General features: G+C 42.3%; 1 protein-coding gene across 2 annotated transcripts in view; it reads right to left on the bottom strand.

Moving 5' to 3' along the window:
* The window catches only part of DRD3 (dopamine receptor D3), a 48,478-nt gene extending 31,082 nt beyond the window's left edge, over positions 1 to 17,396 (bottom strand). The window contains exons 1-2 of one of the 2 annotated variants that reach the window (XM_053304543.1): positions 17,071 to 17,396; positions 9,077 to 9,376 (exon numbers count right to left, since the gene is read on the bottom strand). In XM_053304543.1, the coding sequence (XP_053160518.1) occupies positions 9,077 to 9,358 (282 nt within the window). In that variant the 5' untranslated portion in view covers positions 9,359 to 9,376; positions 17,071 to 17,396. The remainder of the gene's footprint in view (positions 1 to 9,076; positions 9,377 to 17,070) is intronic. The other variant, XM_053304544.1, reaches the window with a different exon arrangement.
* Between the last annotated feature and the right edge of the window lie 468 nt (positions 17,397 to 17,864).

The raw sequence follows: 17,864 nt of genomic DNA, 5'->3' as shown, positions 1-17,864 counted from the left end.
CAATGATAATTTTATACACCTCTATCATGTCTCCCTGCAGTTGCCTCTTTTCTAAACTAAAAAGCCCCAGATGCTGCAGCCTTGCCTCATAAGAGAGTTGCTCCAGGCCCCTGATAATCTTGGTTGCCCTCTTCTGCACCTTTTCTGATTCTGCAATGTCCTTCTTAAGATATGGTTACCAAAACTACACATAGTACTCTGAATGTGACCGCACCATAGATTTGTATAAGGGGATTCTTGTATTAGCATTTTTGCTTTCAATCCCCTTCCTAATGATCCCTCGCATGAAATTTGCCTTTTGCACAGCTGCTGCACATTGAGTTGACACTTTCAACAAGCTGTCCACCGCCCAACTCTGGCCACTTAGCTACTTACTCCAACTTCTTGATCAATTATGAACAAGCTAAAGAGCACAGGTCCCAGTATAGATCCTTGGGGGACCCCACTTCCCTCCATTGTGAAAATTGTTCATTTATTCCTACCCTCTGTTTCTTATCCCTCAACCCATTACCAATCCACATATGAACCTGTCCCCTTATCCCATTACTGTTAAGTTTGCTCAAGAGCCTTTGGTGGACAACTTTGTCAAAATCTTTTTGGAAGTCCAAATATACTATGTCAGCCGGAACACCTTTATCCACCACATGATGGTTGACACTCCCAAAGAACTCCAAAAGGTTAGTGAGGCAAAACTTGCCCTTGCAGAAGCCATGCCAGCAAGGCTTGTTCATCTATATTCTATATGTTTTTGTCCTTAAGTATGCTTTCCACCAATTTACCTGGCACCAAAGTTAACCTAATTTGCCTGTAATTTTATGGATCCCCCCGTATCCCTTTCTGAAAATTGGCTACATTAGCTATAATATCAATTGGTTACATTAGCTACATTCTAGTCGCCTGGTACAGAGCCTGATCGTAGGGACAAGTTACATCCCTTTTTGAAAATCAGAAACAGATATTGTCTGTTGCAGGGAGCAACAGCAGGGAACATTTATGTATTTATCATATAGTGATGCAAAAGACAGTAGGGACTAGGAGATCAGCAATTTCACATTTGAGTTCCTTCAGAACTCTTGGGTAGATGCTATCCGGCCCTGGTAACATTTGGATGGATGCCATCTGGCCCTGGTAATTTGTTATAGTTTTTCAAGGCAGTTGAGAACATCCTCTCTCAGCACCTCAAATTGTCCCAGTTCTTCAGCCTCCAAGTCTGAGAAATTCAGTTCTAGAGAAGGTATATGGTCAGTATCCTTTGCCATGAAGACAGATGCAAATAACTCATTCCATTTCTCTGCAATCTCCTTGTCTTCCTTAATAATACCTTTAATGTCCTCATCATCTAAGGGTCCAACCACCTCCCTGGCAGGTTTTCTGCTTCTGATGTATTCAGAGAAGTGTTTGTTATTCCTCTTGACACTTCTAGCTATAAGCTCCTCAGACTCTCTTTTTGTATCCCTTATTGTGTCCTTGCATTTCTTCTGCCAGAGTTTGTTCCTTTCTGCTCTCTTCATTTGGGCAAGACTTCCATTTTCTGAAGGAAATCTTCTTCCCTTTTATAGCCTCCGTGACTCTGCTTGTTAGCCATGCTGGCATCCTCCTGAACCTGGTGGTGCCTCCCCCCCACTTCCTTTCTTTATTTTTCTTTCTTTGAACCCTTTCTTTCTCTCTGCACTTGATTTTCTGGTCCTCCAACTTTCCATTCTCTTTTCTTTCCTTCCACCCTATCTTTCCCAGCACTTCTTCCTTTGCCTGTTGGTGACAGGTTTTGGGTTTGTGTGTCATGGTTTTTTTTTTTAATCCCCCTTCCCACTCCATTGTGGGCAGCTGTAGGCTGAAATGTGGCCTGAATTTTCTAAACCCTTAAATGTTGTGGATGATGAATGTAAGTTTTGGATTTAGAATGCTAGTAATCAGAACACTTGGAAATGATGTATGTTAGATTTGCTTATCTCTTTCTCTTCTAAAATTAAATATGACCAACAATTAAAAATCAACAGCAGCAACAACAAAACAGCAGAATCAATGCAGTACACACACATCTTTGAGTACTGGACTCATAGGGTAGTCAATGTATGTCTGCAGATTCATTTGTATGTGCACAGCCTTTTGCTGCTGCCATGGTACTTTGGATCTTGGCCTCTGTCTATAATTTTTTGTTTGCTCTATCCCCTGCTAGGCTCATCCAACTCCACATCTTCAGGTAGTGTTAGGTATTTATTTAAGAAAAACGCTAATTTGTAAATAGGTTGAAGTTTCTGAACTTAAAAATAACTGTTCTTTTTCAAGTTATATACTTATCTGATTCATAGACAATGAAATATACATAGACACTTTGGCTTGTTGAGAGGATTATAGATGTTTCTTATGGCTATGTGGAAATACTGTATTTACCCAAATAGAAGATGACTCTGAATTTAAGATGACCCCCTTAAAAATAGAGGTAAAACATATGCTATATCTGTACTGACACAAAAGCAGGACTCTGAATTTAAGATGACCCCTGATTCCAAACACCAAAGAACTTGGGAGGGGGGGAACCTAGTCTTGGATCCAGGTAAATACAATAGCCGATTTTCCATTTATTTCTTTGAAGTCCCACCTCGAACATGGCAGTCCCACATAGTAAGGAAGACTGGCTGTCTTCTGTCTATCTCTTGAGTAAATCAGGTACTACATCTGCTACTGACCATAACAGTTTACATAATGCTGTTACAGGAACTACTGATACGATAGGCATCCTAACTGAACTCTCAGAACTCATTTGTTCTGGGCCTTTTCAAGACTTCCGTCATGTCTCTCTGCGTCCAGTGATTAGATCAGACCATGCTCCTAGTTGAAACCAAGCCTCCTGCTGTTAATCCAATTCTCAGATCTCTGGCAATAGCTTTTCTTAATTCAGAGGGTGGTTGTAAAGAACTGGTGAACCCATTAATGTTTGCAAAGTGCTTTGAACCCTAAAAATGAAAAGACCTATATAGAATACAAAATGTTAGTGGTCTTAAAACCAGATTATATATTTTTAATATCTGACTGTTTTTCATTTGTTAATATCCCTTCTTCTCATGTGTTCTTTGGTCACTTACTCCTTTCTTTCTTGTCCTTTTTTCCTCCTTAAACTCTAAGTCCATTTTTTTGGCTCTTAAATATTCCACAGAGAGAACAGTTCATTAGAAATGATTCTGTATTTTGCTACAAGCTTCATTGTGTGAGCATAATTGGGTCTGCATTATATTTCCTTCTTTCACGTTTGATCTACTCTGATGTGCCATGAATAATTAATCACCAATGTCACTGTTAGGATTGCCTATCATGAGCCTGAACCTTTTAAATTTCTTTTAATTACAGCTTCATTGTGGTTTTGCAGACACTGATGAAAAAGAATGGCACAAACATAACATAACTGTAGACGACAGGTCTCCAGTATACAGAATACATGTCTGTGCAGGGTTGGTGGCAGGTTGTGAAGGGACCCTGAGGCCAAGCTCAGCACTGAGGGCCCTGATGGCATGATGTGGCCCCACTCCCCACAGGGTGTACACTGCTCCCCTAGTGGTTGCCAGAAAAGCGAATGGGCAGTAGGGCAGCAGCGATATAGGAAGATGCTGAAAGGCATCATCTCATACTGCGCGGGTGGAGGCAATGGTAACCCCCCCCCCCATATTCAACCAAAAAAAACCCCACAGGATTCTGTGGGCACCAGGAGTCGAGATCGACTTGACAGCAAACTTTAGCTTTAGATGCTCCTTCAGTGTCACCACCACTCCTCCTCTTCATCTTCTACTATTGCTATTACTACGACAAACATTTGTATGTTGCTTTTTAACAAGAGTTCCCAAAGCAGTTTACATGTTTTGAATGAATGAATGAACGAATGGATGAATAAAATGATTCCCTGTACCTGAAGGACTCACAATCTAAAAATAAATACAAGACAGACACCAGCAACAGCCACTGGATGGATGCTGTGCTGAGGCTGAATATGGCCAGTTGCTCTCCCCATGCTAAATAAAAGTGACACCACTTTTTGAAAGGTGCCTCTTTGCTCAGTTAGCAGGATCTAAGCCACTCTTGCTGTGGGTGGCAGCAGTGAAGGAGTATGTGCTGATGTTGCCCACCTCTAGCCAGTGAATCTTCCCAACCCTGGCAAACTAACTGAGTGATGGTGGGCAGTAGTAGTAGTAGTATTTGGGAACTGACTTGCCTACTGTTTGACCATTATTTGGACTGAATTAGTTTAAGAACGTAAGAACAGCCCTGCTGGATCAGGCCCAAGGCCCATCTAGTCCAGCATCCTGTTTCACACAGTGGCCCACCAGATGCCACTTGAAGCCTACAGGCAGGAGTTGAGGGCATGGCCTCCCTTCTGCTGTTACTCCCCTGCAACTGGTACTCAGAGGCATCCTGCCTTTGAGGCTGGAGGTGGTCTATAGCCCTCCGACTAGTAGCCGTTGATAGACCTCTCCTCCATGAAGTTATCCAAACCTCTCTTAATGCCTTTCAGGTTGTTCGCTGTCACCACATCTTGTGATAGAGAATTTCACAAGTTGAATATGCGTTGTGTGAAAAAGTACATCTGTTAGTTGGTCCTAAATTTCCTGGCAGTCAATTTCATGGAATGACCCCTCATTCTAGTTTTATGGGAGAGGGAGAAAAATGTCCACTTTCTCCACACCATGCATGATTTTATAGACCTCTGTCATGTCTCCCCTGCAGTCGTCTTTTTTTCTAAACTAAAAAGCCCCAGGTGTTGTAGTCTTGCCTCATAAGGAAGGTGTTGAAGGCCCTGATCATCTTGGTTGCCCTCTTCTGCACCTTTTCCCAGTTCTACAATGTCCTTCTTTAGAAGTGGTGACCAGAATTGTACGCAGTACTCCAAGTGTGGCCGCACCATAGTTTTGTATAAGGACATTATAATATTAGCAGTTTTGTTTTCAACCCCCTTCTTAATTATCCCTAGCATAGAACTAGCCTTATTCACAGCTGCCACACATTGAGTCGACACTTTCAACAAGCTGTCCACCACAACCCCAAGATCCCTCTCCTGGTCTGCCACCGACAGCTCAGATCCCATCAGCATATATGTGAAGTTGGGCTTTTTCGTCCCAATGTGCATCACTTCACAATTGCCAACACTGAACTGCATTTTCCATTATGTCATCCCCTCACCCATTTTGGAGAGATCCTTTTGGAGCTCCTCACAATCTGATTTGGATTTCACTACTGAAAAGAGTTTGGTACCGTATCATCTGCAAATCTGGCCACCTCGCTGCTTACCCCTACTTCTAGATCATTTATGAATAAATTTAAAAGCACCGTTCCCAGTACAGATGGGGACCCCACTTATTACTTCCCCCATTGTGAAAACTCTCAATTTATACATACCCTCTGTTTCCTGTCCTTCAATCAGTTATCAATCCACACATGTACTTGTCCCCTTATCCCATGACTGGTAAGTTTCTCAGGAGTCTTTGATGAGGAACTTTGTCAAAAGCTTTTTGGAAGGCCAGGTATACTGTGTCAACTGGATCACCTTTATCCACACACTTGTTGACACAAAGAATTCCAAAAGGTTTTTGAGGCAAGATTTCCCTTTGCAGAAGCCATGCTGGTTCTCTCCCAGCAGGGCTTGTTCTATGTGCTTTACAGTTTTATCCTTGAGGATGTTTTCCATCAATTTGCCTGGAACAGACGTTAAGCTAACTTGTCTGTAAGCGAACTGGCCCCTGGATTGCTTTTTGAAAATTGGTGTTACACTGGCTATTTCCAGTCCTCCAGTACAGAGCCTGACTGCAAGAATAAGTTATATATTTTTGCAAGGGGGTTGGCAATTTAACATTTGTGTTCTTTAAGGATTCTTGGATGGATGCCTTCTGGCCCTAGTGATTTGCTAGTTTTTAGTTTTTCCAGACAGTTTAGAACATCAATTCTTTTCACTTCTATCTGACTAAGTTCTTTAGCCTCCGTCCCCGAAAAGCCTGGTTCAGGAACAGGTATATGCTCTGTATCCTCTGCCATGAAGACAGATGCAAATAATTCATTTAGCTTCTCTGCAACCTCCATATTCTCCTTAATAATCCCTTTTATTCCCCCATTGTCTAACAATCCAACCGCCTCCTTGGCAGTTTTCCTGCATCTGATGTATTTAAAGAAGTTTTTGTTATTCCCCTTGATGCTTTTAGCTAAATGTTCCTCATACTCTCTTTTTACCTCCCTTATTGTCACCTTGCATTTCTTTTGCCAGAGTTTGTGCTCCTTTCTGTTCTCTTCATTTTGATAGGCCTTTCAATTTTGGAAGGAGCACTTCTTCTCCTTTATGGCTTCCTTGACTTTACCTGTTAGCCATACTGGCATCCTCCTGGACATAGTGATACTTTTTATCCTTTTTGGTATACGTTCTAACTGGGCTTCTAGTACTGTGGTTTTGAGTAAACTCCATGCGTTCTGGAGTGAAGTGACTCTCCTGATTTTCCCTTTCAGTTTTCTTTTCGCCATACTTCTCATTTTGGAGGAGTTTCTTTCTTCTTCTTCTCCAAAGTGTCTGTTGTAGACTTCCTTGGTGATTCTCTCCCAACATGTATGCTGAATCTGATCACATTATGGTCATTGTTCCCTAAGGGGTCCATGGGTCCTGGGTGCCACTTAGGATTTAAGTCCAAGGTTGCCTTCTCTCTGGTTGGTTCCAAGACCAATTGTTCTAGGGCACAGTCATTCAGTGTATCTAGAAATTTGACTTCTTTGTCATTACGTGATTGTGAATTTATCCAGTCTATGTATGTAAAGACATAGTGGGTACAGACGAGGAGAGAATCTATCTTTGTGGTTGCTCAGAGTTGACACCGACTTGATGGCACTTAATCAAATCAATCCTGTGTGGGTAATTGAAGTCACCCATTATTACTGCCCTGCCTCTCCTTGACATCTCCCTGATTTCCTTCTGCAACTCCCAGTCACTAGCAGTGTTTTGATTTGGAGGGTGATAACACATCTCCAGTAGCACATTTCCTTTCAAGTGTTGTATTGTTAGTCACCTGCAGGGTTTCTGTGGAGGACTCTGGTCCACCTAGGTTTTCTAACTTGGTAGATTCTATCCCTTCTTTAACATACAGTGCTACTCCACCTCCAAGGCGCCCCTTCCTGTCCTTTCTATAGAGTTTATATCCATGGATAACAGTGTCCCACTGGTTCTCACTGTTCCACCATGTTTCTGTTATGCCCACTATATCTATTTTTTTGTTAGTAACCAAGCACTACAGCTCACCCATTTTGGCATGGAGGCTTCTGGTGCCGACATGCCCCATGGCAGTTGTCTCCTCCCCAGTGCTTCCTAACAGCCTATCTAGACACTGTGCAATGTCCACAACCTTCGCACCAGGCAGGCAAGTCACCGTGCAGTCAACACACGGGTCACAAACCCATTTCTCTATACCTCTAATGACTGAATTGCCCACTACAAGGAGGCCCCCACTACCCTCCAGAGGATTATCCCCTGTGCGGGAGGATATGGGCTCATCATCCACAGAGGTGGTCCCTTCTAAAGGGGCATTTCCCTCTTCCTCAGACTGATGTGCTATCAGCCTTGGAGTGGGATGCCTCAACCACATCCCTGAAGGTCTTGTTCACATATCCCTTTTTCTCTCTAAGCTTCTCCAGATCCGCCACCTTGGTCTCGAGGGAACGAACTTGTTCCCTGAGAGCCTGGAGCTCCTTGCACTGAGCACACACCAAGCTCTTCATGGCTCCTGCTGTTGCTGCAGGATGTTCCTACTTAGAGGGCAGTCAAAATGTGGGCCAGGTCCATCCCCCAGGCCTTATGTTGTATAGGCCTGTTTCAAGGACGAAGTTGAAAGGCTGCAATCTTACACACAGTCAGGATGCTTAAACCCCACTGGAATCAATGGAAACTAAGCAGCTCACTTGTATACAAGATTGCAGTCCAACTTAGATTATTTCCATGCTCTTATGTGAATGTTCCCTAAAGCTGCTGTCAGCATATACAGAGCAAAAAGAATATATTTTCCCCTTCCAATTCTAGAATTTTACAACTCGCTTATATGTCAATTCATTTACAGATTTTAGTGGATCTAAAAGTGTGAAGTGGACTTCCCTAGTGAGATTGTGAGTCCTTTGTGGACAGTATTATTAATTCTAAAGAATGCTATAAGCCTCTCTGAGCTTTTTGGGAAGAGCAGGATATAAATGCAACAGATAAATAAATAAAATAAATAGTGAGACAGGACAGATGCTAGGAAGATGTGAGTTCTAAGGTTCTTTCCTTACAGACTCCTTTCTCTCTTACCAGTGTATAACATGCAGAAATTCATCAGGTGCAAATTGTCCTGCTGTGCCATAAAGTTTCACCTGTTGAATTTCTCTCTCCCTATCATACAGCTCTTGAGGGTGCAGGAGCCTCCCTCAGAAAATGGCATCCCCAGTCAGCTCCTCTATGGATCCTCCCTGTGGACATCTTAACTGGGTCAAGAGTGTGAGTGGCAGCTCATTGCAAGTCCTTTCCACTTAGGACAATACAAAAGACCCTGGTGATGTATGTAAACCTTTTTTTTTTTTTAAAGTAGACAGTTTTGCAGGCTGTTGCTGAAGTAGGCAAGGAAGGTAGATGTGAGACTAGACTTCTGCAGCTGTGAGACAGAAATCAGTCCTGAATAACGTCTTCTTTCCTTGGAGTAGTTAAAGCAACTAATGATGATACCAGATCAGGAGCTGTCAACTTAATTCTAGGGTCAGGTTTCTTGCAACAGTATTAGCGCTCATTCCTAAATACACTTGTTTGAATTACGTTCTGCTGTAATAATTGGATTTTTGTCTATTTTTATAATCTCAATATTTTTATTCCATTAGCTCCCTAGCCTATTGCAGTCTTAAAGCTTGGTGATGGGTTTGTCCATATTGAAAAACAATATATGCAAACACTCACCTCCCTGTAGACCAGTGATTTTTATACTTGACATGTGGATCTAAGATATCACAATGGGAAATGAATGGCCATGAATTCTGAGGGTAGCTCAGTCATGCATTAAAAAAGACATGCCTTAGAACTGGCAGCCTAAATTGTACTCACCTCAAGGTATACCACCCACGGCATCACACAAGTGGCTACAAGCAGGTCTGCTACTGCCAGGCTTACCACAAGGTAGTTGGTGGTGGTTTGTAAGCTGCGTTCCCTCAGAACTGCCAAGCAGACCAGGACATTCCCAAAAACTATGGCCAAAATCAAGACACAGTAACAAAGAGCATAGTAGGCATGAGACTGTGGTGATCCAGGTGCTGTAGAGTTACCTTGCCAATGTGGAATTGATACAGTGGAATTGGGATAGCTATTGATTCGACTGAAGGGTGCCATCCCAAGACACAATGAAATCTGCAAAAGATCGAGATCTCCTAAAAATGTATACAGAGCAACCAGAATAATGCACGTATTGACATTTTAGTAGCACAGTCATTCCGCTGAATACAAATTAGACCTCCAAACACCTGTTCTTTCCTTAATAAGAACATAAAAACAGCCCTGCTCTTACCAATACACTTTGCTTGGGAAAAATCTCATCTAGCCATGCGTGCATGTGGTGGTGTGGGCATACCTAAAGAGGTGGTATAACAAAGTAGTTAAGAGACTGATGGGAAGTCCCTGGTTCAAATCTGACCTCTATCATGAATTCATGACAGACTATACTTCTCAGCCCCAACCCGCCATCTGCTGTCTGGAGATTATGATAATACTTACTGGACTGTTGCAAGGATTACCTCAAGGTAACACACATGGAGTGTTTTGAACACTCAGAAGCACTAAAGAAATGCTTATTATTTATATTTTAATTATCCCATTGTACTTTTGATTGACCAGCGAAATGCACTCCTGAGGCAAGTGGTGTCTTAGGCATTCAGTTGGTCTGTCTGTCTGTCTATTGGCTGACATGCTCTGCCCTAGCAAGGAGCGGGTAGATTAATTGCACTCAAGCCTCAGGTACATATTTCTACAAGCAAATGGGGCTTTTGTGGGAAGAGGAGAGAAGCAAAAACACATTTCCACCCCCTCCCTATGCACTGCACTACGAGGATCTCAGCGCGACTTGAGCTCAGTTAGTCTACCTGCTCCTTTCGAGAGTGGAGCTCTTGCTCCTCTCTCCCAAGACTGCAAAGAATGTCAGTAATTATTTTTTATTCATTCACTCTTATGTTCTACTCTTCCTTAAAAGAGCTCAGGGCATGATTACCCTTTTGCATACAGTTACTCTTTTTAACCTCTTAACAGCCCTGTGACATGAGTTGTGATTAGCTCATGGTCATCAAGTGAGCTTCATGACTGAGTGAGAATTTAACCCAGATCTTCCCAGTCCTAATCCAGTACTCTGATACAACACTAGCTCTCTGCTTTAGACAGCATTCTGGTTCTGTGCTGCCCTGCCTCTCAAGTTCAGTGCTTCCTGAGCTCTGCATCCTGCATGTACTGAACGGACACCAGAGCAAACAGGGGTAGCCACATTCATCTCCAACAGTTCTTAAGCAGAGATGCAGCCTTCACATATCAACCATGAAGAACCATCATCGGTGTCATACCCAGGCTATCTTGGGGCCACTGGCAGAGGAGGCGAGCAATTAGGGAAAGTGGAAGCATATATTACGATTCTTGTAGGGGGGGGAAACTGATGGAAATAAATCTGACCCACAACTTGTGGACAGCATTCATGGCGGTGTCATTACCTTTTTTTTTTTTAAGCAAAACTGTTGCACATTTGTTGATATTTGTGAATTGTGACTATAGTGAATAATGGCTTGCTGAAGAACAACTTCCATGCATTGGGCAGGGTATTCTAAAGCCAAACTCGGCTCTGGACTGAACTGCAGAGTACCTGCTTCTTCTTCTTGAGAGAATTCTGATTTCAGCCTTGATGGAAATCTAATGCTACTTGATTATTAGTATTCCTGCACAGTGCTGAGCAGTTTCCAAGGAGAGAAAGAGGCATAATTCCTGCACCGTTGAACTCATTTAATACAATCCCAGTCCAAGCTAAGATACAGCAGGGGGCACACTGTAGGGTGCCTGAAGTTTCTTGTTCCCAATCAGTTTCTCAGGCCATTGTGTTCCATTTCGCTTTGATGTGATTTCTTGAGGAGGTACTGAATTGTTTTTAACACTTCAGTCCCAGGAGAATACCATAAAATAATCTGTCCTCTCCGAGGTTTGGGTCAGAATCCCATTTAACTTCCATGAGGTGCAACATCTGAATTGGGGTACATGAGTCCCCTGTCATGCCAGGCTGCATTAGGCTGCTCCAGAGGCTTCTGAGCCTTAGCACCTACCTGTTAGGTCTGCATTGTGCAGTGTAAAAAACATAGACCGGGCCTTCCCTTTTGCCCTGCATACTGATGCAGGAGAGAGGGAAGGGCCCTCTTTGCTTTGTGCAGCCTGTATAGAGATCTGGAATGCTCCGGTGGATTCCTGTGTAGTATATAAATATCCACAGCGTCAGAGCATCCATAGATGCCCCTTTTATATACAAGAAGCATACAGGATATTGAAGCCACTGAAATCTGCATGGCACAGATGGAGCTCTCTTCCTTTCTTAAAACAATTCTATAGAGGCCACAGAGGGGGGTCAGTCTGCCCTATGTCTGTCAATGTAGGCGCAAAGGCCTCTAGGATTTACTACATGCTGCTGACACCATTGGTGCACCATTGGTATCAGACTGAGATTCTGTTTAGGGCAAGTTTCATGTAACCTGTTGAGTCGAGGGACCTGAGTTAGATCCATGCAGAATCCAGTGAGTCTCCCCACAGTTCTCTGGAGGTTCTACCAAGCCTGAACTCCAAATCTATTGACAGGTTCTGTATCCTTGAATTAAGCTGCAACCTTAACCCAATTGTTTTATACCAAGTTTTCTCCCTTTTACTTGCATCCAACACCATGGTTGTATGAGGGCATGCGATTTATTAAAATAGGTAAGAACATTAGGTTGAGTTCACAGTTTTACAGAACCATGTATAAGAACATTCTCAGCATGCTTTACTCTCTGATAAATGTTTGTCATACATAGCATGCTGGGTGTCTGCTAGTTGAGTTAGCATTCCCTTTATTAAAACCACTATGATTGTAATTGCTCTATTTCTGAGCAATATATAAGCCAAACAATGTATCCCTTTCTCATAATGTATCAGTAAGGGGCTAGCATCCCCTTTATTAAGACTGCCATGGAAATGCTAATTGGCTTTGTTCTGGGCACTCTCAAGAGACAAGCCAAAGAATGAATCTCCTTCTCATGAGGTGTCACTCTAGGGCATGAATGATGCACATGGACTAAAGAGTGTGAAGGAGGCGTAACCTGTCAATGCATATACAGTACCTGCTGGAAATAATTAGAGGTACTTGGATACCTTCCCTATTAGCAACACAGAACATATTTGAAATAGAATCCATTCTCTGAGATTGTCAAATATTCCATACAAAGAATAAAATCCAAACTCCTTTAGTTTCAATCCTTTAAAAAAATATAATAGTGAAACTAAGTAAAAGTTTACCAGAGGTGAATTGGGGCCAAACTAGATGTGGCATTAATCATGTTGTTTGTCCCCACATTTGTTTTTAATATAAATAGCAGTGGCAGGTGAGCTCCAGATCAGGACCATGGTTTGGGGGCTTTAACCTTTGCCTCACTATGGTCCCTTTCTGAATCGGGGTGTGTGTTAGTTTGTTTGCCAGTAGGGCAACTAGCACACACTGGGAGCCATGATTTGGATCAAGACCATGAGGTATAAATGGCTAAAGCTCCCCTTTCCCCATACTGTGGCCCCAATCTAGATTAGGGGGCGGCCTGTGGCTACATTTAAAAACAAACGTGAAGGCTCAAATGATGCAGTTATGGTCTAGTTTTGTTTGTCATTTTTTAAAAATAATTCACTGCTATGGGCCAGTTCAGGAACCTCCAAAATATATCTGTTTCTATAAATGCAAGATTTCAAAAATTGTGAAAGTTTTGTGGTTTTTCAAATTAAGACTGGTGGTAAACAAGTGACACATCTAGAGATTAGCTCCCTCTGGGCAGGAAGGAGGAGAGTTTTGGGGATCATTTCCACATGCTATTAGCTGGGCTGAAGGCTTGAAGAGAAAAGGGCAGTCTGTTGAGAATTTCTAGAGATTGCCCAAGGGACATCTCTAAAGAGATGGAAGCCTTTTGTGTGATGGAGACCAAGAAAGCCACTGGCTACTTACTGGCATCTCTTTTGGGGATGTAACCATGGCATAGCAGCTCACTTAGAGGAAAGCAATGTATGTGGCTAAGAAGGAATTCCCAGCTGTCCTCTTTACAAAGAAAAATGTGGACTGAATTTTTGTACTGGCTCATTGTGTTATTTTAGGGATTATTTCTACAAAATAACTGTATTTAATTTTCTTTAATGAATGCCAGACTGCACAGTGCTTCAAACACATACAGAAAAATATGACAGTATGACTTCCCTAACTGTACATGTTAACTTTAGTCATCTGAGTTTGGAACATATTGCTCACTCCTGCTTATGGTTTGTTCTTCACTGCCATCTGTATTTTTGTATTATGTAGACCAGACTCTGCTTTATTTGTTTAAAATACAATTTGTACCTCTCTTTTTCACCCCCAAATGGAGGTACTCAAAAGAAGTGCACTCAAGACAGCCTATATATGATTACAGTTTTATTCTTAGTTAATCTTCAGTTGATAACTAAATAACACAAAAAACCATCCCAGAAATTTTAAAACTCCCAGTAAAAATGCTTAAAAACTGAAGAGCCAAAAGTAGAAGTATAAACATAGCCTGTGTAGCGGACAAATTATAAGCTTGCCCCAAACAATCTTTAAGTGGTAGCAGAATGCTGCCAGAATGGGAAATAAACTCCTGGAACACAGAGCTCCATATTCTAGATGCCACAACAAACAGAAAGGTTCCTCTCCTACATCCTTGCCCACCAACCACACTGTAGAAGGCAAATGAACATGTTGTAAGAGGGCCTTGGATGATGATTATAAAGAGCAGTCAGTGTCATATGGGAGCATGTGGTCCGTTAAGAAACCTGGTCCTAAGCCATTTAGGGCTTTAAAGATGATGGCTTTAATAAATTGTGCCTGGAAGCAGATTGGTAACTAATGCAGTGGATATCGCAGCATGCTCCCGAGACCTGACCCTGTTTGTTGTGAACCCCTGAGTCTGGCCCTGTGGAAAGTGCAGAGGACTCGCATTGATGCCCTGGTTTCTAACCTCTGGCCTGTTATATGTTTTCTCTGCTTGCTTTATGTACTGACTTCTTGGTTTCTAACCTGCTGCTTGCTCCTTACAAACTGTTCCTGACACACATGCACACAGACACACACCCAGACACAACACCGACCAGAACACTTGTAGCAGCATTTTGAAATTTCTGAACAGTCTTCAATCAGAGGCAGCCCCAAATTGTGTGCTATATTCGTAAAATCTAAATGTAATTAAAGCTTTGATGGTTTGGGTGTGGAGCAGGGCTGTTCCTAGGGAAATGCTGGGTCAGGACAAATGGTGGGGTATTCAGGGCCAGTGCCAGACTACTTTGTGCTCTAGGCAAGGCTAAGAACTTACACCACCACCTCCCCCCCCCCCAAATTTCAACTTTTTCAAAAACAGATGTTTTGTAGAAAAAATGAAAAGCACAAAACTTGAAACTGCTAAATTTATTTAGTGTTGAAAACAATGAACTGGTTTTATTCTCATATTTCTACTCATTATTCTGGTTTCTCACACTCTTAACACATTGACACTCGACACTCTGCGCCCCTCTGAGGTCTGCGCCCTAGGCAGCTGTCTAGTTGGCCTAATGGTAGCACTGGCCCTGGGGGTATGGGGCCTTGGCAAGCTGAAATGACAGTGGCACAGAGATGCAGGGCTCCAGCGAGATAAAATAGCAGTGGTGTGGAGATGTGGGACCCTGGCAAGGTGAAGCAGTGGCATGGAGATTCCTGCCTAAAGTCTCCCTGTTCCAACTGCTGCTGTCCTTGGAGCATAGCTACTGCCACCAAAACTGTGCTCCAACTTAGTAGGGCCCTGCAGTGTGCCTGCTCGGCTGAGTGCAATGGCATTCCAATTGGGCTGCACTCATCTCCAGGCAAACCAGAGAGGAGAGCAGCCTAGCTGGATCCACCACTGCATGCAGCAGAGTATGCCACGGGGTCCATCTGATTTGGAGTTCAGCTGCTGTGGCAGTAGCTACACTCAGAGGACAGCAGTGGTGAGGTCAGGAAGACTTCTGGCAGGCATCTCCACACCACCGCTGGTGTGGGACTTCAGGTGCTTGCCCCGAATATCACCTTCCCAAAGGACAGCTCTGGTAGGGAGGACCCGAAGTCAGTTGAAGAAATTAGACTGTGTGACCTTCAGGTTCCTTTCATGATTCTAAGGGTTGATTCACATAAATATGTATGTGTCATTCAATATCTCATCAGCTAATGCTCACAGTTGAATGTGTGAACTGCCTCCACGAAAAAATGCTGTATTTGGAGGTGATATGAGAGCTCTTTTTGTAGCGTTTGGTCTGTGGCGGCTGTCTCGCACATGCAAGTCATGACTTCATTCTGTTCCCTTTACAATAGCTAAAGGAACATGATATCAAGTTAACATTCAGTGTGAGTGGGGATGGGGTTGGGGTTGGTAGCCTGTTCCTTGAGTGAAATGGTTTATTAGAAACAACAGTCTATAACAATACACCAACAGTAAATTGTTTTGTATCCACATCTCTTATTTCCTCCCCATTTCCCCCCTGCAGTGAGCACCTCAGATCAAACTAGTTTCCCTCAATGAAAGTTCCAGCTCTTCAGCTCTTTGATATGCTGCTCACTGATATAGTAAAACAATTAGCCCAGTGTGCTTTAGCTATTACCTTTTTATATTGGAAATCCTACTGAATGACATTGGCTGTTACCATGACCCCAGCTTATACATGCATGTGCACTTTTGCAGGCTCTAAAAACAGACAGGAACCAGCCAATATGCTTTCAAAGATGCTTTTTGGATAATTGTTCTGGTAAGATAGCTTTAGAACTGCAAGGCACAATTCTTCAACTCAACTACAATTTAAAAAACCACTGCTCTACAGTGTGGTTGGACCAATACAAGTTATTATCAAGAAGACCAACTGGGCTTTTACCTGTGCTTTCCTGAACCTTGCAATTATTTTCCTTGCCCCATTACTTCACTATAAATCTGTCTCACTGACTTCTCTTTATTACTTCTCCTGATTCCCTCTCCTTGTCACATTTTCCCAGTGTCTTCCTTCCTTTCAAATATAGATGTTTCATCCTTTATCTCAAGGGAAATACTTGATCTCAAAGGATTTCCCTGAAAGTCCAGTGCTCATCAGTCTGATCTTCTCAAATTTTATGTACTGTTTGAAGGTGTGTGTGTACACACACACACACACACACACACACACACACAGAGAGAGAGAGAGTGCTATCTGAACATAACATATAATAACTGGATTTCAACATTCTGAGTTACTAGATGTTCAAATTCTACCAAATTATTTTAATTATAGCACCAATGTTAAAACAATACTTTTCTTCAAGATAACTTCCTTTGGGGGCAAGGAGTAATATTTTCTGCCCAGAAAGCTGAAACTTTGTACTATTCTTTAACATAGAATAGTCCCTTTTACAGCTGCATTATTCAAAGCAAAATCATCTCAACATTACCTGAGCCACTTTGCCAGCTATAGAAAGTGGAAAACACCAACTTACTGCAACTACCTTCCTCTCACAAGTCTATTAATTTCAGGTGTTACAAGCCCAGAAAACAAACAAACAAACCCTAATTTCACCTTAATTAGAAGAGAGGTAAAGAAGAAAACCAATCTGCTACTCTTGCCATCCTGTCCTCTAAATGATGATAGATGGAAGACAGCATTTGTTCTGCAGTGTAGGTAGCATGCAGTCTTGACATGTTGCTTTTTTATGTATAAAGCTTTTCTTTCTGTAAATGTATATCTAATTTTTGCAATGAGCATAAGTTAAAAGCAGAAAATCTTAGGCAGAGATGCAAAAGAGAAAAACAAAGACTTACCGGTGTCAGTCTGATTCAGCTCTGGAAGGATACTGTGGAGAACATGTTAGATTTGTGTGGCTCTGAAACCACATGCCCTAGGGAACTCAAACTTTGCCCTTCCTAGGGCACAGCAACTATGTGTGAAAACAGAAAAACAAATCATCCAGATTTGCCTCCAAGGTGTTGGCAGTGGTGCCACAACTTCTTCGGCATGCCTTTACATCGTGCTGTGCACTTTCGATATCCATACATTTCCCAGATGGCTCTGTGAGGATTTTTATAAGCTACCATAGACCAGCCTCTTGGTGTCTCTGTCCTTGGTGCTGATAGAATAAGCTGCTGTTCTTCTGTCTCCTCTTCCCCCACTCTTTGTATTCTAGTTCTACATCATCACTTCTCTGCCTCTTTCTCTGTATTTCCTCTAACTTTATAAGTCTGTTTTACATACTGCTTGCTCTCTCTGCTGTTCTGTGCTTCTCAGATATTTTGATAGGTGGGTGTCTGTTGTCTTTGTCTTATTCGCTCTGTTCATGTGTTGACATTTTAAAAACCCATTAGCTGAAATGCAATACAGAATACAAATTCAGAATGTGAGTTTACCTAGGAGGAAAAAACAATAACAATATGGAACAGGCTAGTGGGTGAAAAATTATGTTTGGTTTTCACAGACTGCTTGAGAGTTAAAATCTTGCTAAAGTGGGCTCCAATCAGGGTGCTGAGTTTTGATCAATGTTGGATCAGTTCTTCATGCTCTCCAGTATGATTCAGTTTATTTTCAATGACATTTTAAGGGGAGATAACCTTACAAACAA

The sequence above is a fragment of the Hemicordylus capensis genome, chromosome 3 (genome assembly GCF_027244095.1).
Source record: "Hemicordylus capensis ecotype Gifberg chromosome 3, rHemCap1.1.pri, whole genome shotgun sequence".
NCBI lineage: Eukaryota > Metazoa > Chordata > Lepidosauria > Squamata > Cordylidae > Hemicordylus > Hemicordylus capensis.
Note: the sequence above shows the minus strand (reverse complement) of the source record. Positions and strands in the feature narration are given on the sequence as shown.